A 16698-nucleotide genomic window follows, 5' to 3' on the forward strand; every position below is an offset into this window, starting at 1 on the left:
GATCCCTCATTTAGGGTGCAACCCTAAGCAGGGCAGGAAAAAAAAGCCCTGCAGCTCCCGCTTACTAGAAAGTAAATGCTAAAAGAAAACTCACCCTCCGAAGGACCGAAGTACAAGGCAGAGGTGAAGAGCTGAGCTCCCAAATGCGAAACCTCTCTTTTGAACCAAAATAAAGATGCCACTGGAGGAGGGACCTTCACTTGGCAACATGCAGCCCTCCCTGCTATATATATAAATGTTAACAAATAAAATAAAAATCAGGAGTAGGTAGCCCAGAGGGGGGAAAGAGAGGTGCCCATGGGCGCCACGTTGGAGACCTCGGGCCCTCTTATCGGGGTCAACTCCCCCCCCCTTTTCTCTGCAGCAATTCTGGAAGCGGCCGGACGGGCAGCCCGCCACCCGGGAGCACTTGATGATGGCGCTGGCGGACCTGGACGAGATCCTCATCCGGGCCACTTTCTCCACGGACATGCTGTCGGCCAGCATCACCGGCGTCAGCATGGAGACCGCCGTGCCCACCTACACCAGCCTGGCGCGGGCCCTGGAGGTGGAGGAGTGCCGCTGCCCGCCAGGATACCAGGGTCTCTCCTGCCAGGTGCGCCAACCTGCGGGAGCCGGCGGGACCCATCGGCCCGTGGGCAGCTGTGGGTGACCCTGACCCGACCCTCCCTCTCCCTCTCTCTCTCTCTCCCTCTCTCTCGCAGGACTGTGCAGCCGGCTACACCCGCACAGGGGGCGGCCTCTACCTGGGCCACTGCACGCTCTGCGAGTGCAACGGGCACTCGGACGCCTGCCACCCGGAGACCGGGGCCTGCTCGGTGAGGCCCTTTTCCTAACTCTTGGTTCTTCATTTGCAATTCTTAACGGCATCAACCAGAACTCGCAAAACACCGCATCAGTTCGCAATAACGTTCACAGAACCTCAGGACGTGCGCCTGGCGTATGTGCACTCGTACAAACAGCCCGCATGTCTGAATAGTTATCCAGGCGTGGATGACGACTGCAAGATAGACGTCCCTGTTGACCAGGGGCCCCCAAGCAGGACACGGGCGCAAGAGCACCCTTCCGCCCATGTTCCCCAGCGTATACAGGCTTACTTCCTCTGGTACTGATTTGGGTCCTTCTCGCCCCAGAACTGCCTGCACCAGGCGGCCGGGGAGTTCTGTGAGCAGTGCAGCCCCGGGTTCTACGGAGACGCCACCGCCGGCACCCCCGAGGATTGCCAGCCGTGCGCCTGCCCACTGCCGGAGCCTGAGAACCAGTACGTCCTCGCCGCTTGTCTTTGGGGAGAGGGCGGTGGGCGGTGGTGAGGGCGGGGCGGGGCACCGTCTTGCCCAATGACCCCCTGCTTCTTTCCGTCAGGTTCTCGCGGACGTGTGAGAGCCTGGGCGGCGGAGGCTACCGCTGCACGGCCTGCGAGCCGGGCTACACCGGGCAGTACTGTGAACAGTGAGTGCAGCTCCCCTGGGAAAGGCAGGGCTCTGGGGAGTGGGGGGAGCACTGTTGGAATTGTGCGGCTGTCTGTAAAACATTTGGAGGTCTACTAGCATCCGTCCCTTTCGCTCCAACCTCCTGCGGCCCCCTCCCTGACCCCGGAAAGCCTCTGGGGATGCTTCCCCCATCCTATTTTCCCTGTTCCTATGGGCATCGTCAGACCGAGCTCCACAGGGCACGGGCCCTGAATCTGTTTCTCAAGAGCCCTGGATCTATTTTGCGGAATCTTGACTGCCCGTCACTGCCAATGGAAGTTTGTTTTTTATTTCCTGACATTAATTGCCACTCCGGGGGGGGGGGGGATTTTCAAGGGGGATTGCAGCTGGGGAGAGAAGGGTTAACTCCCCCCATCTCTACATGCTGCACAGCACCACCACCCAAATCTTCCTGCGTGTGGCGATTAAAGCTCAGTTTGGGATGAGCTGGGATGTGGTTCAAATTAATTGAAGTGTTAACGTGATTTGGAGTATTTATTTATTTATTTAAAACATTTGTATCCCGCCCTATATAAAACAATAAATATACACAGCTAAAAACAAATTAAACCATGAACCAAGTTAAAACAATATATAATTTAAAAGCAGTAAAAACAATTAAAGCGGTTAAAGCAATGTGCCATCTTAGTGAATTTAACCATTAAAGGCTTTGTTAAAAAGCCGTGTTTTCACTTGGCGCCGGAATAAAATCCGCGTTGGCGCCAGTCGGACCTCCACACGGCGCCTGCCTGGCCCCTCCATGCATGCTGCTAAGATCTTCCACGGGGGAACTTAACTCGTGAGGACTCCCCTGTCAAATCCATCCGTTCAACAGGTTGCTGTAATAGCCACGGGGCAGTCTGCTTCCCAGCCACGTGGCCCACACCTGTGTCTTTTCCTCCTTTCCTAGGTGTGCTGCAGGTTACACTGGGAACCCCAACATCCGTGGACAGAAGTGTGTACCCCTGGGTGAGTGAGAACCGCAGCAGGCCTCCGCACCCACCAGGGAAGGGTGACGGTATCAGAAGAGCAGCTTCTGCCGGGTCTCCAGACCAAAGACCTTTCTAGTCCAGCGCTCTGTTCCCACAGGGGCCAACCAGGGGCCCCAATGTCCTTCCCACAAGCTGGACAGGAGAGCAACGGCACCCTCCCACCCATGTTCCCTAGCAGCTGGTGCCCACAGGCTTACTGCCTCTGATCCTTGAGACAGCACCCTAGCCATCAGGAGTAGTAGCCGTAGATAGCCGATGCCTCCAGGAACTTCTCCAACCCCCTTTTCAAGCCACCCAGATTGGGGGCCATCACTACGTCCTGTGGCAGTGAGTTCCAGAGTTTAACTCTGCCCTGCCTTCAGAAGTCCTTCCTTTTATTTGTCCGGAACCCTCCCACCCATCAGCTTCGTCAAATGATTCTGGTATGATCAGCAAAGGAGAAAAACGTCTCCCTCTCTCCTTTCTCCACATTCCGCCTAGTTTTATAGACCTCAGCCATGTGACGTAGATGGGTTGCATGGGGAGTTTCTGTTATTTATAAATGTATGAGTCCCCCCTCCTCCTCTTCCTCCTCCTCCTCCTCCGCAGGCCTCCCAGAGCCACCACCCTTCATCGTGCAAGTCCACCCGCCACGGTCCGCCGTGTCGCAAGGCAGCGAGGTGACCCTGCGCTGCCACGTCAGCGGGGCACCGCCCCATTATTTCTACTGGTCCCGGGAAGACGGGCGCCCCGTGCCCGGCACCGCTCAGCGCAGGCGGCAAGGTGAGCGTCTGCCGTTTGACAGCTGGATCGACTCCCCCAGCTGGGCCTCCGGCCCGTGGAGTGTCGGTTCCCGTAGGGCGACCCGTCGCCCAGCACAGAAGAGCAGCCCAGGGGCGGGTGCTTCCGGGGGGGGGGGGCAAACCGATGAGGAGAGGGGCGCTTTCAGCATAGAAGCGGAACGGGTGCCTCCATGAAGTTATTCCTGTTTGGGTTGAGACGCCTTGTTGTGGTCCCAGAGGACGTCCCTCTTGGTTCGCACCTCCATGAAGGCCTCGGACTCCAAGGTTGAGTCTGCGGGCCGGTGGGACTCCCTGCCTCAGCCCCACAGAGCTCCTCCGTGGTGGCCGGGGCTCCCCCCGGGGCTGCTGACGTGTTCCTCACCCCTCTTCCCAGGAGAGGAGCTCTTCTTCGCCAGCATCCAGCCCTCCGAAGCCGGGGTCTACGTTTGCACCTGCCGCAACGCCCAGCACAGCAACGCCGGCCGCGCGGAAGTCATCGTCACAGGTGAGAACGCCCCCCACCCACCCCCGTGGCTCTGAACGGTCGTACCCCTGTGCGGGTGGGAGCGGAAAGGGGGCAGGGCAGGAGACAGGTGGTGATATGTGGGGGGGGGAGGCCCACAAGCGAGCCCGTTCCGTAAGAAGAGCCAGCATGGGTGGGCCTCGATTAGGATACAGAAGGGGCGGGCGCAGGCGCCACAGGGGAACATGAAATCTAGCAAAGGAAGCAGGGGGGGTGCGTCTCCTTTCCCCTGCCCTCCCCTCTCCCACTAACCCCAGCTGGATGAGGATTTGGGTCATAGAATCATAGGATAGTAGAGTTGGAAGGGGCCTACAAGGCCATCCAGTCCAACCCCCTGCTCAAGGCAGGAATCCAGCCTACAGCATCCCTGACTGAGGACTGCCCAGCTCCCTCTCATTCCCTCTCTCTCTTTGTTGGCCCAGAAGCCCCCAGCAAACCCATCACAGTGACCGTGGAGGAGCAGAAGGTGCAGAACGTGAAGCCAGGGGTGGACGTGACCTTCGTGTGCACCGCCAAGAGCAAGGTGGGCCTGTGTCTGTGTGTGTCTCTTCCTTTCTGTGTGTGTGTGTGTGTGTGTGTGTGTGTGTGAACACCAAGAACAGCCACGGCTGATGAACTCCGGCTCCCCACGTGCTGTTGGGGACTACAACACCCACTGCCCTGGCCGTTGACTGGGCTGGCTGGGGCTGGTGGGAGCCAGAGTCCAAGGATGTCTGGAGGGTCACCCGTTCCTCAGCCCCGTCCTACATCGAAGCCGTACTTGGCCTCGGCTGTGTGTGTGTGTGTTGACCTGGCCTCGCCTGAGAGTAAACCTCCAGACGCAGCCCAGCAAGTGAGCGGAGAACCGGCGTTTGAAGGGGCCCCTTGTCTGGCCCAGGGAAAGAAAAACCCGACTCCCTGATGCTGAGCTCAGGGGCTCAGCAGCAGCAGCAGCAGCAGCTTGGCAGCGCCATCTGCTGCCTGGCCGGGATCGTCACCCGTCTTCCTGCTGACTCCTTTCCCCGCCTTATGCCATCACCAAGCGTCTCCTGGACTGGAGGCCGGGTGGACTACCTAGCGGCATTGAGGATCAGCCATCCCAAAAGGGGGGAACAGCAGTGACAATAATAACCTTACACGGCCACCTTCCTCAACGGGGTGCTCTCCAGATGTGTCAGACAGCAACTCCCATCATTCCCAGAATCTGGGGAGGATTGGAGTTGCGCTACAGCACACCTGGAGAGCGCTACGTTTGGAAAAGTGGCTTGATACTGATAGCGGGCCTCAATATTCCGCAAACTCAAGAGCTGCAAATGCTTCCGCCTTTTCTCGGGGTGGCGGGTTTAGACTCCCAACGCCGCTCTCTTGCTCTCCCCCCGCCCTGCAGTCTCCCGCTTACACGCTGGTGTGGACGCGGCAGAACAACGGCAAGCTGTCCAGCCGGGCCATGGACTTCAACGGCATCTTGACCATCCGTAACGTCCAGCCGGAGGACGCCGGCGTCTACATCTGTACCGGCTCCAACATGTTCGACATGGACGAGGGCGTGGCCACCCTCTACGTGCAAGGTAAGGGGGGGCTCTGCCCATCGTGAGGGGCTTGGCGGGGGCGGGATCGTGGCTTGATAAGCACTGCCCCCCACCCATAGCTCTGGGCTGCCCGTGGGACACCGGACGACACGCTTCTCTGCAGATACGCCGGGGAAGGCAAGGGGATTTGAAAGGGGAGGAAGGAAATGCAGGCCACCCTGAAACATGGGACAGGATCCTTTCCAGTCCGCCTTCCACCCAAGCTGGTGGCCCCTCCCACTATCTCCCTCACCCCACCGCCAGTCGAACACAACTGGAGGGCGCCACCTTGGGGAAGGTTGTTTTACCTTTTGCTCCGGGAGCTTCCTAGAGCCGGATCGGATTGAAACCTTGCGCCCGTTGATTTTAAAGGAACGGTCGGTCCAATTAGAAGTTACGCTGCGGTTTCCTGACTCATAAATACCATGGGGTTCAGAGAGGCGCTAGGCTGCGTTCAGCAGGAGAGCCTCCTGGGTTGTGGGCAGAACGGCCCCCATTCAGGCCCCGTTAGAAAGTCTTCCGTTAGAAAGATGAAAAAGGGGTGAAAAAGGCCCTTCTCTGTCCGGGATCCCAGAGAGCTGGTCCAGTCAAGACAGGCAGAGCTTGCAGGGACGTCACGCCAGGGCTTTTTCACGAGCAGAGAGGCTGATGTCATCTGCTGCCCCTTTCAGAATCCCCTCTCCCCTCTGAGCTCAGCTTCGGTCCCTTTGAGTCTAGCTATGACTTTGGGGGGTGGGTGCTCCTGAATGGGCAGTTCAGACCCACCCTCTTGACGAAGGTCCTGTTCCCGGGGGAGAAGGAAGCAGCTGGAACGGGCTGGTGGAGACGGATCCCCACGGCCGCCTGCCTTTGCGGACTCTCGTTTGGGTGGGGTGTCGCTGCGGGGATTGCCATGATGAGCGCCCGCAGGTCCCAATGGACCGCTCCACTGCTGCCCACGAAGGCCCCCCGCCTCGCCCTCACCTCTCTCTCCCTCTGCCCCTGTTCCTTGTCTCCAGCGCCGTCTAAGACCCAGATGTTCTATGGACCCGTAGAAGTGGTGGAAGGCCACAGGCCCTGTAAGTCGGTTTGGCCCGCCTGCTGCATGCCCCCGGGCGCAGCGCCGCAGGCTCTCATTCCACCCCGGGGATCGGTGCCCCTTTCTCCTTCCTCCTCCTCCTCCTCCTCCTCTGGTATTCCTCGTGGTGTTTGCTGGCATGACGGACTGCTGATGCCTTCCTGATTCACACACACCAGCATGCTCCCGCATCATCTGGGGAGGTGGGGAAGCAGGCAGTGGGCCGGATGATGCCCCCTCTGAATTGCTTTCTACACCCCGGCCTTCCATGTGGGGCAGAACCAGCGCTTCCTTCACGCATGTTTCGGTATTGCAGCCCGGCGGGCCTCGATTTGCACGCGCATGGCATGGTTTCATTTCCCGGATCTGTGGTCTTGGGCCACAGCAGGGGTGCAGCTTCCTGAGGCACGCTTTCTGAAATGACCACGGGCCACTGGGCCAGTTCCCGGGTTGCCCTGACCTCTCTTACCCTGCCTCTTTCTGCCCTGCGGTAGCTACGCCCTCTGTCCATCCCATGGCCACCGTCGAGCCTTCGCAGCTGAGTGTCCAGCCAGGCCAGCCGGCCGAGTTCCGTTGCATTGCTACAGGAAGCCCTGAGCCCACAGTGGAGTGGATAGGTAAGTGCTGCCTCAGCTGAAGCCCACGGGCCCGTCTCTATTACCTGAGCTAAAAGCCCCCTTCCAGAGCCGCAAGGCGTCGTCATATCACTTAGGAACGTGCATGCAGAGTGCATGTGAATTCTAGGGCAGGGGTGGTGAACGGAATTCGTGTGGAGGAGGGAATCTCCCTGTTATTTCCGACTCACAGTCGGAGATAACGGGTGTTCTTTCCCTATTGACAAGGCCCTGGTAGACTCTAGGGTTGGATGCAAGGGCTCTGTAGTTCAGATGGAGAACGTCCGCACGCTGGATTGGGTCCACGGGTGTGAGTTTTCCCTTTCTCTCCTGGGTGCCGATGGCTTTGAACACTTTGCTAAAAACGCTCAGAAAAGATGAGGGTTTTTTTATCCAGCCCAAACCGTCTTCCGGGAGAGAGAAAGAAACACAAAAAGTGATTTATAACAGCTCAGATTACCTAGAGATTCTTGTTATGGTGAAAACAATGTCTCACTACGTGTAATATATTCGATGAAATTAGCTAACGAAGGCTGCCGTCTCCTCTAAGAGCAAATCCAAAGAAAAATTCAAATCTTCTCCCAATAGCACAGATTCCCGCATCTCATCGTCCTCAAAACTGCCTTTTTTATTATTATTTCATCGACAGTATTGTGAGTGACGTTTTGTAACGATTTGTTTCAAGTGTCATTTAGGGCGTTCGGGTAATTGGGAGTTACCCAGTTAAAGGATTCCTTCGCTGATTTAATGTCAGAGCGTTTGGCTGCAATCCTATCTCTGTTTATGCAGGAGAAAGCCTCACTTCACTCAATGGGACTTACTTCCAAGGAAATAGGATTTAGCTCCCAGGATGTCCTTGTTTAGCAGTAAGCCACATTGAGCTCAACGGGACTTAATGTCTGAGTAGTTAATGCCCGTCAGTTAATGGCCCTGAGTTGTGCCTGTTCCATCAGGCTGCCTGAGCTGTTTCCTTCCCAGCTAGTCCTTAGCAGATCTGTCCATGGGCCTGAGCTTGTGTTTTTCCTCATCCCTCCCCACCCTGTTTTCCTTACGTGTGTGTGTCTTTTAGACTTTAAGTTTGAGGGCAGAGATTGTCTCATACCAATATATTTGTAAGTGGCTCTGAGAACCTTTTGGGGCAAAAGAGGGGCGTCAAAACGCTTTCAAAACAACCATAATAACAGTTGAACTCCCCCGTCTCTCTCTTCTAGGTGGACCAGGGGGCGTGATCTCCCCGCAGGCCATCATCCAGGGCGGAATCCTGCGCTTCCCATCCGTTAAGCCCTCCGACGAGTCCCAGTACCTGTGCCGTGTGCGGAGCAGCGCCGGCCAGCATATGGCCCGGGCCTTCTTGCAAGTACACAGTACGTCAGGCCGCTGGGAAGGGGCACCGACTCTCATCCGAGGACCAGGACGGAGGGCGCGGGTGAAAGCGAGGGATGCTGCGTGCCCCTGCTATCACACACGCACACGCACACGCACAGCTAGCTCTCTGTGTGTCCCCCAAGCGGGGATTACGTACTATTCGTTGGTTACATGAATACCCTGGTCTTTCTATCCGCGGCCTTCGAGGTGGGAGGAGAAGAGGGAGCAAGACCCCCGGGACTGCCCCTCTTTTCCACCCTTGCAGCCTGCTTGTACCCCCTGCCCTTTCCCCCAGGCAGTGGGGGGGGGGAGGAGGAGGGGGAGGAGGAGGAGGAGATGTCGCTGCTGACCTCCTCACGGGCACAAAAGTATTAGCGCTGATGAGATAGAATTACGAGGAGCAGGATAACGGGGAGGCTTTTGTCCCTTCTGGTTCCGGGTCGTTCTGACGGGGATTGCGGGGCGGGGAGTCAGCCCAGGAGGAAGCCGTACGAGCCCCTCTGCTCCTTGCCAGGTGCCAGCGTCCCGCAAGTCCAGGTGAGCCCGGAGCGGACGGAAGTGCACGAAGGCAGCACCGTCAGGCTGTATTGCCGGGCTGCCGGCTCCCCTGCCGCCACCATCACCTGGGAGAAGCAGGGGGGGAGCCTCCCCCCACAGGTAAGACGAGGACGGCCCTCTCTGCGTTGGGGAGAGCCCCCTCCCCAGGTGTTTCGCGTCGGGCGGGATTCAAGGAGGGAGGGGGTCTTGCGGGGGGCACAGCTTCACTCAGGAGCCGTTCCGAGACACGTGCCCCCCTGCGCATGCTTCCTATTCCTTCGCGTGTTCTGGGCCTGAGCTTAGAACGGGTTGGGTTCGCAGCAGGGCATGGAAGTTAAGTAGGGGAGGGACAATCCCAGTATACATCCAGGCCGTTGGGAGAATTTGCTGCTAGATCTTTAGCTTCTCGTGCAGGACTGGGCGGGGGGGCGGGGGGGTGTCTTCTCAGCAACCAGGCCCCAGCAAGCCCGTGGTGGGGGTTTCCCTCTCGTCTCTCCAAGAACAACCAGAACAGTGCAGCTCTTTGAGGCCCCCCCTTCCTCCCAAGACCTGAGTGCCCCCGCTAGAAACAAAGCCCTTCAACAAGCCAAGTCCTATCCCCGGAGTGGGCAAGAGGGGGGAGGGCAAGTCCTGGGCCAGATCCGGGCAAGGGCCGGCATGCTCCCAACTCGGGAGACAGTCCACGAGACCCTCTCTTCCTTCACTCTCCGTCTGCCTCTCTGTCTCCTCCTCTTGCTTCTGGGCCTGCCCTCCTCTGCCTGCCTGCCTGCCTCCCTCCTCGGCCAGGCTCTCTCCGTCTTTGACTTCTTCCACTTCCAAGGTGAAAGTTTGGACGTCCTCCGGCAGCGGATTGAGCAGCTCCGGCAGGTAGCACCTTCTTGCAGGGGCCTCTCCGCGTGCCCCTCCTGGTCTGTCTCTGTCGTCTTCCTCCTTCCCTTCCTCTTCCTCTCCCCGATCCTCCGGTAGGGAGAAGGGAGCTGTTCTCTCACCCGGCCGCCTGCCCTGGTCTCTCCCACATCCCACACCCTTCAGACATCACCAGCCACAGGCTTCCAGAGGAAGGGGGTGCTTGTATCTCTTTCAGCTCAAGGGCCAAATTCCATTTCGGAGAAGTGGGTGGGATTGAAGGCAGAAGGGGAGAGGGGCAGAAATATCATCAACACCGGCACACTTTCGCTTAAAGTCCTTCCTGCTGGCGACGACGCCTTCAACCTTGAGAAAAGGAGGAGAGACTGTACCAGTTGTTTGGGGGGGGGGGAAGAGGGTGCCCCCATCAGGGGAACCCAAAGGACAGAATTTGGTCCCTGAGTTTCTGCACCAGGGAAGGGGGTTCGCCTCCCTCTTCACCGTGGCCGGGGGACCTCGGTCTTCTCTGCAGTGCGTCCGCCACCCTCCATGTCATTATTATAGCAGACTAAATGTCCAGGGAGAGCCTTTGCCTTCTCCTCGAGTGTAACCCTAACTCTACATGTGTGTTGACTATTTCTGAAGAGGTTCATTTCCCGCTTTCACCCTCCAACATGTCAGATGCCCAAAGCAGCTAACAAAGCAACGTGTTCTTTAAAAAACAAACAACACCCCCAGCATTAAACCAAGGGTGCTTCCAGATGGGGGGGGCGGGGGCGGGGGCTCCACGTGCCGCCAGTCAGGAGGTGCTGAGTGGCAGTTCTGGCTCTTTCCCCTGTAAGGAGAAAGACAGAAGCAGCGGTGGGAAACCGCGGGCGAGTTATGAGCGAAAGGCAACGCGGTCGTCTGGACCCTCCATGACATCCTGGGAACTAGGCAGGGCGGTGGGGAGGGGGGCAAAAGCCTGGTCTGGAAGCACCCGAGAAATAACCCCCAAGGAAAATGAATAAGAAGAAGGTGTCCTTGGGGATGGATTCCTGCACAACCTCCATCAGAGGCCGTTCCCTGCCTGGCCTGTTGCTTGCGTCCTTGCTGGGATTTAAGCGTCCTGTTGTCCCCGTTGCCAGTGGATGGTGGCCTGTTGTTGGGGGCACCTTCTGCATGGGGTGGGACTGTGCCCCCTTCTTTCCCTCCCCCTCCCCGGCATGGTGTGTGGGGCAGTGCTGAATTCTCTCCGATGGTTCTCCTCCACGCTTGCAGTCCCACGCGGAGCGGACGGACATCGCCACCTTGGTGATCCCTTCGATCAAGGCTGCCGACGGAGGGGTGTACCTGTGCGTGGGGCGCAGCGCTGCTGGCGTGGGCCAGGCCCAGATCGAGGTGGTCGTCGTGCGAGGCAAGGAAAACCTTTTCGTCTTGCTAAGGCTTGTGACGGCACAGTTGGGGGGTGACGTGACCAAGCGACGGACTCGCTAGGCCTGTGGTGAACTGCTGAGGGGTTTTATTATGTTTAGCAGTGCGTAAGTGCCACAAATAAGTAAATAAAGGCTCTTACACACACACACACACAGAGACATAGAGACAGATAAACACACAGACACACCGATAGAGACACACACAGACAGACACAGACAAATAGTTGCACACACACACACACACACACACACACACACACACACACACACCCCAAATTATCCAAACAAAACCTTCTGTCTTTTTGAGCATCTTTAAGCCACCTGAGGAGGTCTACACAGTGCTTAGCTAACGTTTAATACTTCCTGCTCTAAAGTCTGATGACTGCCACTAGTTCAGGTTTCCCCCCCCCCCCCCGGAAATCCATGGAAGAAGAGGAAAATCAATCTAGCAATAGCCTCCATGTTCAGAGGCTATTTATTGATTGATTTGATTTATACCCAGCCTTTTTACCCAAAAGTGGCACTCAAGGCGACCGTTTGCTCAGAATGATGGTTGATTGGGGAGGGGAGGTGGCTGCTGACTCCCTGCCCTGCTTGCGGACTCACTGGGAGGCATCCATTTAACCATTGGGTTCATTGGATACCCCTAGTTTGGGCTTATCCAAAGAATTCATTGCCTGAGTTTTGCTTTTTCCTCCTCCCTCCCAATCCCCTTTCCTTTCGTGTTGTGTCTCTTTAGATTGCAAGCCTGCGGGCAAGGGACCACGTTTATTTCTTAACTTTGTAAGCCACTCTGGGGAGCCTCGCTGTCTGAAGGGTGGGGTAAAAAGAGAGCCGTAAATAAATAATACATCAAATCCAAACTGTGACCCGTTCTCTCTGCTTATCCTCGCAGCTTCAGGGGTTTCGCCGACAGTCAAGATCGAATCGTCATCCTCTTTGGTCACAGAAGGGCAGACCTTGGATCTGAACTGCGTTGTGGCCGGCCACTCAACGGCTTCAGTCAAATGGTACCGACGAGGAGGCGCCCTGCCAGCCAATCACAAGGTGCGGACCCTCCCCAATCCAGGAGGCTACCTTCACCTTTGGCCCTGGGTGCAGAGCGGTCCCTCCAGGAGGGGGTGGGCAGAGGTCAGGCTTGTGGGATCTACTTGGTTTTTCACTAGATCCCGAGATCCACCAACTGGTGCAAATGACAGACACTGAGAATTAAGTCATTCTGAGCCCTGGATCTGCCTCTCTATCGGCATCCCGTATTTGTCCGCCTGTCTCTCTATTACAGGGGTCGGCAACTTGAAGCCTTCCAGGTGTTCTGCCCTACAACTCCCATGCTTTTGGCTAGGACTGATGGGAGTTGTAGTCCAAGCAATGTAGAAGGCTGCAAGTTGCCCACCCTGTGTCTCTCGTCTCTGTCTGTCGTCAGCCTTTCTGCATCCTGCCTTTTCCTCTCTGTGGTGTCTGTCTCCTGCCGTTTCTCCAAGTTTCTCCAGGTGATGACCTTAGCTGCTCTTTTCCCATTTAATCCTTACGACAGCCCTGTGAGGTAGGTTAATCTGAGAGAGAGAGAGAGAGGCTGGTGAGTGTCTTGGATGAGCCGTGGATTGTAAGCGTGTTTAAATATGGAAGATAATCAGTCACTCAGGGCAAAGCACAGCGGTTGAACTGGTAAGAGGATAGGAAGGAGATCTCATTTCCCTGTGACTCGTCCCAACGGGCACAAGACCTGGCCGTCTCCTCCCCAGGTCTACGGGCCGCTGCTGCGCATCCTGCAAGTTTCTGCCGCCGACTCGGGTGAATATGTCTGCCGGGTCAGCAACGGAGGCGGCCCCAGAGAAGCGTCCATCGTCGTGACCGTCCAGAAGGGCCACGCTCCGTCACCCGGTAAGGCTGGAGCGGAGCTTCAGGCCCTGTTCCCGTAGGAAGAGCCGGGAGGGGCCGAGGCGGACACAATTCCTCCCCTGCGCGGCTGGATGGCCTCTGTGGTAGGGCCTTTCAAAGAGGAGGAGGCAGGGACTTGGCCGCGGTTGCCGGGAGAGGAGGAGTGTAAGAGAAACGCTGGGAATCTAACCCAATCCCAAGCATCAAAGCAGGGGTGCAGAACCTTTGGTCCGGGGGCCAGACACAGCTCTCTGGCCCCCAGAGAGCCCCCAGATGGCCACTCCCCTTCCCTGGGTCCCACCCCCTTTTGCTTCTGGCCCCGCCCACTGCAGGAAGGCAACTCTGGGGGGCTCGGGGCTCCGTTCCTTACCTCGGAGCAATCTCTCCTGCCCCACCAGAGGACTAGACGCCGTGGGGCAAACAACTTCAGGCCCTGCTGACGAGTTTCTCAGATGTATCTGGCTGTCCCTGGTTGGAAACGACACTGGGCTAGGCAGATCCTTTGTCGCCTGATCTAAAGGGTCTCTGCTTTATCTCCTCAGAGACCCCTCCAGTCACGATCGAATCTCCGTCGCCTTCCATCACTGAGGGGCAGGCTTTGGACCTGAACTGCCGCATCGCCGGCCAGGCGCGGCCCAGGGTCACGTGGTACAAGCGAGGGGGCCCGCTCCCTGCTAATCACAAGGTATGGAGCTAGGGCTCTGCCTCCTGCCGCATGTGGGCCCCTGGGCAAAGGGCCTCCCTGTTCCTCGTCCCTTAGCGCCATTTTGCTTATTGTAGGTCTGAGTGGCTTTTCGGTCCCTTTCAGATTTCTGGCTTCCACCTGAGGATTCTTGAGGCCACGGTGGCGGACTCTGGTGAATACGTGTGCCGCGTGGCCGAGGGCGACAGCGGAGTGGTCCAAGAGGCCTCCATCGTGGTCACCGTTTACAGCACCTCCCAAAGTGAGCCCAGCAGCTCTTTGTTCTGGAAATCGCCCGAGAGGGAGGCGTGAACGTGCAACGTCCCGGGGCAGGGCGGGGTGGGGTGGGGGACGTAAGGAAGAGGCGCCAGGAGGCAGGCACAAGAGTGAAATGTGGACGGCTGCCTGCCGTGCAACGGAACGGCACAAAGCGAGAGATGGCGGAAGAAGCACGGGTGCGCCCAGGGGTTGCAAACGCTGGAGCAACTCAGGCGCTCAAATGCACGGTCAGGCTGCAGCGTGTAAGAGCGCAAACGGGACGCTGTGGGCCAGAAAGAAAACCCGGCAAAATAATAAGCGATGAGGTCTCTTAAAAGCAATATAACTCTGTAAGGGGAATACGGGTGGGTGTAAGAAACGTGTAGGGAAACAGTGAGAGAAAATAGGAACGATGAAATCACACGGTGTCAGGAGGAGGAGGAGGAGGAGGAGGGGGCGGAAGGCACCCCTTTATCCCCCACGCCCCGTCTTCCCTTTCCAGCCTCAGGGATCACACCTCCGCTGAGAATCGAGTCTTCCTCGCCCAACGTTGTTCAAGGACAGACCCTGGACCTGAATTGTGTCACGGCGGGCCAGACCAGGGCCACGGTCACGTGGTACAAGCGAGGCGGCTCCCTGCCGGCCAGTCACCAGGTACGGGAGGCGTCCAGCTCAGGCAAGCCAAAGGGGTCAGGCCGCTGGGCTCGGGGATTTGTTCCCCGGCTGGCCCCCGTGGGCTCCTCTCTGGCTTTTCCGAGATGTCTCGTTTAGGGTCGGGGCCGGGCAGGATTTGGCGATCGCTCTGCAAACCTGGGCCCTTCCCTGCCAGATTGCTGCCAGTTGTTTCCGCAGTGGTTTTCTGCAGCTAGGTTGCCGTGCGCTTTCCCTCCATGGTCGTCCTGGGCTGCTATGAGGTAGTCAAGCGGGCACACGGCAAGCAGAATGGGCACCCACACACGCACACAGACCCCGCCTTGGAAGCCAGTGCAAGAGAGGGACTGTGACTCCGGGGTAGAGGACCTCCTGTGCCGGGGGAGGGTTGCGGGTTCAATCCCTGGCCTCTCCAGTTAATCCACCTCAGGTTTCAGTCGCTGAGGATACCCCTCTGTCTCTGCATGAGTCCCTGAACAGCCACCACCAGGCAGAGGAGGCCGTCTCGGGCCTGATGGACGAATGGCCCGGCCTGCTAGCGGGCGGCTTGGCTCACTGAGCGGGCCTCCCTGTTCCTCAACCGCAGGTGTCCGGCTCCCACCTCCGCATCCCGCAGGCCTCCACCGCAGACTCGGGCGAATACGTCTGCCACCTCAGCCTGGACTCCGTCATCCGAGAAGCCTCCGTCATCGTCTCCAGCGCCGGCTCCTCTTCCCGTAAGCCCTTGGCTCCCGCAGGGGGGCCGGGACCGTGCCCTGGGTGGGCCTCCGCCGGCCCGGGCCCTCACTCTTTTCTCTCCCTCCAGCCTTACGCATCACTCCCTCCATGAGGATCGAGGCCTCCTCTCCTCACGTGGCCGAAGGGCAGACCCTGGAGCTGGACTGCGTCTTGGCCCGCCAGGACCAGGCCACGGTCACGTGGTACAAGCGTGGAGGCGCCCTGCCGGCCAGCCACCAGGTACAAGAGCCACACCCAGGGTCCCTTTGGCGGACCCGAGCGCTGCCACTGGCCGGTGGCTGGGGGGGTCTTCTGGGAGCTCCGGTGGGCGTTCTCGAGAGGAGTCGAACCCTGCATTTGTCCAGCCTTAAGCAGCAGAGCACCTGCTGGTCTCCTCCCATCTCAGACGTTCACAGCTAAACAATGATCTGGGGAAGGAGCGCTTTGGCATGAGGCAGCCAAGAGTCGCAGCGAGATAATACCACGCTCGATGGCTCCAAGGACTGGCCCCTGAGGAGACCCCTTTCAGAGCTTCTCCAAATTCACCTGGCAAGGTCCTGGCGCCTGGCCACAGCCAGCCCTGTAACCAGAGCGAGGTTCTCTTTCTAGGTCTTCGGGTCCCGCTTGCGGCTGGTGAAAGTCTCCCCGGCGGATTCCGGCGAGTACGTTTGCCGCGTCAGCTACTACGCCGCAGCCGCCCAAGAGTCGTCCGTCTTCATCACAGTCCAGCAGGGCGGCATCAACTCCTTCCGTAAGTCGGGGCGGCCGCCGGAACGGATGGCCGTGGGGGAAACGGGTGGGAGGGTTTGAATCCGCAGCCCTGGTGCTTCTCAGGGCAGCCGGAGCCGGAGGCCTAGTGGAGCGCGTTGCCAAGTAGGGGCGCAGGACCTCCAAACCGGGGTCCCAATCCAACCCTCTGGAGTTCCCCGGAGGGCTCCGTCCCCTTTCTCCTGACCACCAGTCGGTAGCTTTTCAGCTTTGGTGCAGTTCTCCCCCTGCCGCCTTTTAAAACGTTGAAATGTCCCCTCGCCTTTTGACTTCGGCCACATCCATCCCTGGGACCTGGCCCCGGAGAGCGTCTCCGAAATGAATTTGGGCTTCAAGCTAAAAGAGGCTTATAGTTCAGGCTGTTAGTCTCTGGTCCTTTGACTGTGTCCAACGTCAGCTGGGTGAGGCAGGAAGGCGGGAGAGAGACGGGAGGGGGGTGCCCACGCCAGCCCCCTGGCCCCCCACGGTCTGCGGCGCAGCGGACACTTGGATGTTTTAAAGAGGTTTTAATCATGTATGGTATGTTTCTAATCAGTTTTTAATGTGTATTTTATATCATGTTTTTATGCTGTTTGTTTTATACTTTGAATGGTTTTAGTTTTTGTGAACCGCCCAGGG

At 58.2% G+C, this 16698-nt stretch overlaps 1 protein-coding gene across 1 annotated transcript in view; it reads left to right on the plus strand.

The window, feature by feature from the left end:
• HSPG2 (heparan sulfate proteoglycan 2) overlaps nt 1-16698 on the plus strand; it is a 76941-nt gene that overhangs the window by 40367 nt on the left and 19876 nt on the right. Inside the window, exons 40-61 of the mRNA XM_063145351.1 lie at nt 365-595; nt 705-818; nt 1134-1261; nt 1363-1449; nt 2380-2438; nt 3050-3223; nt 3617-3727; nt 4168-4268; nt 5112-5292; nt 6291-6350; nt 6844-6966; nt 8175-8327; nt 8843-8985; nt 10972-11107; nt 12022-12173; nt 12869-13007; nt 13547-13689; nt 13813-13948; nt 14447-14598; nt 15182-15311; nt 15401-15552; nt 15922-16063. Coding sequence (XP_063001421.1) covers nt 365-595; nt 705-818; nt 1134-1261; nt 1363-1449; nt 2380-2438; nt 3050-3223; nt 3617-3727; nt 4168-4268; nt 5112-5292; nt 6291-6350; nt 6844-6966; nt 8175-8327; nt 8843-8985; nt 10972-11107; nt 12022-12173; nt 12869-13007; nt 13547-13689; nt 13813-13948; nt 14447-14598; nt 15182-15311; nt 15401-15552; nt 15922-16063 — 2947 coding nt within the window. The remainder of the gene's footprint in view (nt 1-364; nt 596-704; nt 819-1133; nt 1262-1362; nt 1450-2379; nt 2439-3049; nt 3224-3616; nt 3728-4167; nt 4269-5111; nt 5293-6290; nt 6351-6843; nt 6967-8174; nt 8328-8842; nt 8986-10971; nt 11108-12021; nt 12174-12868; nt 13008-13546; nt 13690-13812; nt 13949-14446; nt 14599-15181; nt 15312-15400; nt 15553-15921; nt 16064-16698) is intronic.

Source organism: Elgaria multicarinata, chromosome 20, assembly GCF_023053635.1.
Source record: "Elgaria multicarinata webbii isolate HBS135686 ecotype San Diego chromosome 20, rElgMul1.1.pri, whole genome shotgun sequence".
Lineage (NCBI taxonomy): Eukaryota > Metazoa > Chordata > Lepidosauria > Squamata > Anguidae > Elgaria > Elgaria multicarinata.